The sequence below is a fragment of the Beta vulgaris genome, chromosome 7 (assembly GCF_026745355.1).
Source record: "Beta vulgaris subsp. vulgaris cultivar EL10 chromosome 7, EL10.2, whole genome shotgun sequence".
Lineage (NCBI taxonomy): Eukaryota > Viridiplantae > Streptophyta > Magnoliopsida > Caryophyllales > Amaranthaceae > Beta > Beta vulgaris.
The window spans coordinates 47,390,853-47,397,434 of record NC_079208.1 but is presented as its reverse complement, the minus strand read 5'-3'; the positions used below and the strand labels follow the sequence as shown (position 1 = coordinate 47,397,434).

Below are 6,582 nucleotides of genomic sequence, written 5' to 3'. Positions count from 1 at the left end.
AATAATAATAATTACTAAAAATAATTATATAACCCAAGTCATTAATTTATAAGAGCACGTATAAATTGTTTCACACTTTCCCTTAAAAAAATGTTTCACACCTGAGAAGTCGGCAGACTCAACTTTTTTTTTTTCATATAAAATAAAATAAGATATACAAACAACTATGACTTGCGCAAGAAAGAAATGGATAGCGTGCAACTTCAAATAGCTAGAGAGATTTGGAATTCTATAGGAAGAGGTATACCGGATCTAAATTTATAATGTGTATCTCGCACTTAACTTATCTTGAAATGTAATCCGAACTTAGTAGTTTCGTTGTCATGAATTTGAGCTATCATATTTTATATATTTCTTATTTTTGCGCCAATCTTATGTTCTTAACACGTGGCTTAATTTTCTATTATTTAATAACAACAAAATAACTTAAAATAATGATAACAATGACATTTAATGATAACAACAAGATTAATAATAATTATCAATATTAATAATTAATAATTACAACAACAACAATAATAATCCTTTTGAACAAATGTACTAGTAAATAATAGTAATAATGAGTTTTGAAATATAAGCATGATCTGATCTGAACTTATCTGATCTGAACTTATTTTTTCTGATTTGATCTGAAATAAGCAAAAATAAGGTAAACTGAACATAGCCTAAGAGTGGCAAAATTAGGTTTTGAAATAGGACAAAAGATAAGGAACACGTCTGCATTACACATGCTTCTTGGTCCATCTTTTTTCATGAAATGACGGTTATTTCCAAATTCCAACTAACATACCGATCCTCTATTCCTTCCCATGATTTTGAGTCTTTGACCATGCACTTCAGCATTCAAAGGATCACTTGGAGCATCTCCAATGGCAAGCAACAACCCCTTGTTGCTTGCCTTGCCATGTCATACTTACAAGCTATGTCATTGTTAAGCTATAATGTTCTCCAATGGCAAGCAACACACAATGTAGCTTGAGGGGTCCCACTTGCTAATCAACATTTATTATTTTTCAACTCTTTACTTTATATTAACCAAATGATATTACATAAGCTAAATAAATCAAATTATGGGGATGCAATTTTGGCAAAGTTATTCTATTAAAATTTAAAACAAGACAAAAAAATATTTTTTTAAAAGACATAATTATAATTTTTAATATAATAATAATAATTGTTGCAACATGAAAAATGTTACGAACTGAACGAAATTACTTAAGTATTTCAATAATAAAATTAGCTAGACAACGATCAATTTAGGTCTTTGCTTCCAAAACGTGTCCAAATGTGCTCCACCAAATCCGCCTTGAGCTGATGATGCATATTTCTGTCTCGGATTGTTGCATCTGTTGCAAGATATGCTTGGAAGTCCGGAACATGCCCTTGTTGGATATCACCAACAACTTGTGGAACAAATTTGTTGTCTTGAAAGTTCCTCGAGTATGTGTGTCGCTCGTCTTCAACAATCATATTATGCAAAATGATACAAGTTTCCATAATGTCGTGGATTTTACTTTTATGCCAACATCTCACAGGTCCTTTTACTATCGCAAAACGAGCTTGGAGTACTCCAAATGCTCGCTCGACATCTTTTCTTGCGCTTTCATGCTTCCGCTTAAAACATAAACGCTTGGGATCTTGGGGATGTGGGAAGCTTTTGACAAATGCAGCCCACTCAGGATATATGCCATCCGTAAGGTAGTATCCCATAGTATATTGACTACCATTCACAGTGAAATCTACCTCTGGAGCATTTACTTGTAATTTTTCTTGAAACAAATTTGATCTACTCAGTACATTAAGGTCATTGTTTGATCCTGCAATACCAAAATACGTATGTCAGATCCAAAGATCTACAGAGGCAACTGCTTCAAGCATTATTGTTGGATGACCATAATCACCTATGGTGTATTGCCCTTTCCATGTAGTTGGGCAATTCTTCTAAGGCCAATGCATGCAATCGAGACTTCCGAGCATGCCAGGAAAACCATGATACTCCTCGTGCATCTGAAGCAATCGTTGGACATCAGCATTAGTAGGCCTTCTTAGGTACAACCCTCCAAATGCATCAATAACTGCACGACAAAATCTGAATACACATTCTATAGCTGTGCTCTCACCTATTTTGATGTATTCATCAACAATATCAGCAGAAGTACCATATGCTAATATGCGAATAGCGGCGGTGCACTTTTGTAATGGGGACAAACCCATTCTTTTTGCAGCATCAAATCTTTGTTTGAAATATTTCGATTGGATTCCAACAACATCTACTATACGAAGGAACAATTCCCTTCTCATACGGAACCGTCGACGGAACATGTTATCAGGATTAACCGGTTGGGGTGCGAAATAGTCTAAATAAAGACGTTCTGCACCACCTTCACGATCACAAGGAACAAAATCTCTCGATAGATTTTGAGATAGTTTTCAAAGGAGATATGTTCCCATTTCTTCATCAGTATCATCCCAAAATTCTTCATCCATCTTTTTCATCCAGTCGACGTTGGTTGATGAACTAAAATTTCGAGACATTTTTTTTATAATATGGTGAGGTTAATAGATGGATGTTGAAGGCTTATAGAAGAGACTACTTAGATGATGTGAGAGTATATGAATTTTGAGTTGTGAGGATTCTCAAATGACATTGAACTCAATATATAGAAGAATTTGCAAACAGACACTTTATAACGGCTAGTTTTGCATTGGTGCTTTCCAACGGCTAGTTTAAGAAATGTACTTTTATATATTAAAATTTCTGATATATAACTATGATTACATTACATTAATACGATTACCCGTACAAAATTACAACATCCTAAGATATATGAATATTAAAACAACATAATATGAAGCCTTTCTCACTTCTCAGATGCCTCATTAGTTTTCTTCTTATTAGAATAACATAGTAATTTTACGATAGCCCATGCTTATCCTTAAGATTCACAAACTTGTATGTGATTTTGCAAAGTTCTTTCATTCATGTTCGAGGTATCCTTGCAAAGAAGCTCAAACTCTTGAACTCGAATGCGCTCCTCGAATAAAGATAATTTTTTCATTTGTATATCTTGAAATTTTTCCCACTTCTCAGAGACCTCATCAGTTTTCTTCTTATTCACCTTCCCCTTACCTTTTGCTGCTGCTTTTGCTGCCTTTTGTCCTGGTGGTCGATCATCCATGTTTTGTACACTTCTACTAGACTCACTTGCATCTGGATTTGACGATGACGAAGTGTAGGCATCCCCAGCAGAAACTTTTGTTCTCTTTGATGAACCACCATCCTTTTTTACAAACTCTTGCCACTTCGGTTGATCTCGAAGAATTTCCAAAGAATGTGTGTATGGAAACTTTCTCTTTTTGTTACGGCTGCTCCAAAGGTCCTTTGCCAAATTGATAACAAGTGTGTCATTATGACCGCTTGGGTGGCTATCCTTGATTTGTATATAGCATCCATTAAATTTGGAAACATCGGCACTCATTTTGTACCAATGATTAGAAGCCATCTTAATGATCACAGACGGACCTTCCTTTCTCCATTCATTGTAGTAATTAACAATTTTTCCCAAAAATTGTTCATTGATTGGTCAGTTCTCGTGACACCATCAGTTGAAATTGTTAACCAACTCTTGCATAAATCCACGTCTTGTGCTGGGCTCCACTTGTACTTGTCTGATTTTCCTTGATCTTGAATATTTTCTTGTTGTTCCTCATCTTCAGGAACTTCAGTTTGAGACTCGTTACCCGTTGTTGCAGGTTGTTGATGCATACCAGAGGAATCAAGACTTTCCCTTCTTGTATTTTCGTGAGGATAATAAGATGAACGGGGGCAATAGTTTGGCCTAATCGGACGATTCCCTTGCCCAACAGGAGGCGAGTAGTAATAGGTAGGGTGGTAATACATATGAGCATCGGGGGGATATTGTATATTTGGTTCAGACATGTTTTCATGATATTGTGGACGCATGTTTCTTACATGATAATTGTGGGGAGTTGGGCGAATTGGAGAAACTTGGGAACTTGACAAATGTCAGGTTGGAATTTGATAAGTTTGATTTTCTAAGTTTGGAGAATTTTCTACGTAGGAATAATATTGACTATATTGATCTTCGGAATTATCCATTGTAAGAAAATACTTGTAAGAAGTTGTTGGTAATTTTATTGGGTAATATGAGAAGTGTGGTAACTAAAAAAATTACTGCTATTTATAGACAATTTGTAAGTATTAAAATTTAAAATCTTCAGTTTTTGAAATTTTTTTTACAAAAAAAATTGACGTTGAAAGTATCCGTTATTTTTACAAACTTGTATTTGTTGAACAGGATTTTGATGGAAACAAACCATCACAATATAGGTGTTGGAGAGTAAAAACTTGTAGGGCCCACATAATTTTTACCCGAAAATTGCAAAGAAGAGAAGTGAGTTTCACGCATGATTGTCCTTCATGCGTGTAGTTCAACCAAAAACTTTTCTCTTTCTTCAATTATTCTTCCTTTTTGCTCCAGCTATATTGCTGAAACAAGCTAGTAGCTTAAACCAAGCTAACTCCTTCCTTCATCTCCAATGGTCCAGCATCTCGCTCAGCAAAGTATATTTCCCCCTTTTGATGAAAAAACATAATTTCCTAAAATATCCTAGGTTTGACATTTATGACAAAAATATGTGTCAATTAGTATTATAAATAATAGTTCTTTCGTATTTTACTTACAACACTTTGACTTTCAAGCTTGTTGATATACAATATTGACTATTTGTATCTCTAATTATATAATTGCTAAAATAATAGAAAGTTAAAATCTTGTATTAAGATAAATCCAACATCACCTTACATACTAAAATTTGTATCGTATAATATTCACAAATTTTCGATCAAAATAAGTGCATGACTAAAGCAAAAGTCCGAATGTTGCAAAGAAAGAAAGGAACAAGTACATTATTATTCCATTAACAATATAAAATATTAATTTGCAATAAAAACATATAAATATTAATTTGGTAATAGCTTAAGATAGAGTTTGAAAAAATCTTCTTACAAAGTAGTATATGTTAAACGTTTCAAGGAATTTTTGAAAAGGAAACTATTTTTATCCCACATGAAAGTGTTCTATGGGATATAACCTATCTTTCTTTTCATTCATAAAGGTTTTCTCTTTCTAAAAATCGAGAGTTTCTCTCACCTTATAAGTGAGTTTGCTTTTCTCCTAAAGTATTGGTTAGTGTGTGTTTTTATCAAAAATCCAAAGCTTAAAGTCCTAGTTTTCTGATCGAAACCTTCTCCTCTTTGCATGCACTAAATCTCAAGTTCCTAAAAGTCTCTGGATAAACTTTTAGTAACAACCAATACTCTTCACTTTCGTCTACAATTTACTCCACCTAAATCTAGGTTTTCTCGGTCAAAGCAATAGCTGCAGTAAATGGGCTGCATGCATTCAATGAAAAGGTAATTTTCTCCACTTAGCAAAGCAACACCACTCCTTGCTTAGGTTAGGTTTTACAGTTCATCGCCATTATGTAGGAAAGAGTTTTGTATTTACTATTTTCAACCAACCTCGCTCATTTTCACAATGGCTCATTGCAATGAATATAGAAATTTTTGTCTGGGTGCATTAATAAACCCACCTACATTTGCTGTTGTTACTCCAAATATAAATTGGGGAATGTCAGCTATAGGAAAGTTTTTTGCCCCCAACCCTCCCCATCTTCAGTTAGTGCAAGGATTAGTTAAATCACAGTGGTATAAAAGAGGGTCAATTGAAGTTCAGAGAATTGGAGATTTCTTTATTTTCTCTTGTTCTCAAAGAGAAGATCTTCAAGCCTTAATTCAACAGTTTTCGGCCATCATTGATGGTAGAATTATTACTTTTCGTCGATGTCATTGGTCAGTGGTAACAACCTCAAGCCATTGACTTTTGTCAAGCACGAATATAGGTGCGTGTATCTGGGCTACCTTTGGGGTATTTATCACATGCATGGGTGTGGCAAGCCATACACCATGTGGGTCCATGAGGGTTTTATTGAAGAGGTAGATGCTGAAGCTGCATCTCTTCCTGCTGATGAAAGTGGGAGCCAAAATGCTTGTTGACCTCTCAAAACCACTCATTCCTGGATGCTTCTTGCCACTGCATGACTCCCAAGTGATTTGGCTCTATTTTTGTTATGAAGGAGTATTCCATTTTTGCAAGAAATGTGGCTGTGTAGGTCACTGCGCCAGTGCATGTGCAATCTCAGATTACGAATCCCAGAAAAGAATTCGAAGTTAATCAGATTTGGAGTCAAATGGGCTTCGTGTTCTCTATGTCCCGATGAATTTGACGTATTATACAAACCTCATTGAAGGTCTCCCTGATAGATTTCGATATAGGAACACTAATGTTGATCTTTATCAAAGAATTGAGATTGATGATCCCCTTTTGAGGAGAAGATTCCCTTCATCAAGTGATGAGTATGCTTCAAATGGTGATGAGGGTGATCATGATGATTTTGGTTTCGATCAACCACACCCTGTGGTTGAAGAAGAAGAATTTTTCTCGGCTTAAGAAGAATTTCATGATGATGCTGAAAAATTCAACCTGTTGATGCCATGCA

General features: G+C 34.9%; 2 protein-coding genes across 2 annotated transcripts; both read right to left on the bottom strand.

Moving 5' to 3' along the window:
• Nucleotides 1–1,251: 1,251 nt before the first annotated feature.
• On the bottom strand, nt 1,252–2,214 carry LOC104908599 (uncharacterized). The gene is made up of 2 exons (XM_010697723.3): nt 1,989–2,214; nt 1,252–1,817 (listed from the first exon to the last, which is right to left on the bottom strand). The coding sequence occupies exons 1-2, from the start codon at nt 2,212–2,214 to the stop codon at nt 1,252–1,254; spliced, it is 792 nt and encodes a 263-aa protein (XP_010696025.3).
• Nucleotides 2,215–2,936: 722 nt separating this feature from the next.
• LOC104908600 (glutathione S-transferase T3-like) lies at nt 2,937–3,503 on the bottom strand. The gene has a single exon (XM_010697724.1). It carries the CDS (start codon nt 3,501–3,503, stop codon nt 2,937–2,939), a length of 567 nt encoding a protein of 188 aa, XP_010696026.1.
• Nucleotides 3,504–6,582: the final 3,079 nt, after the last annotated feature.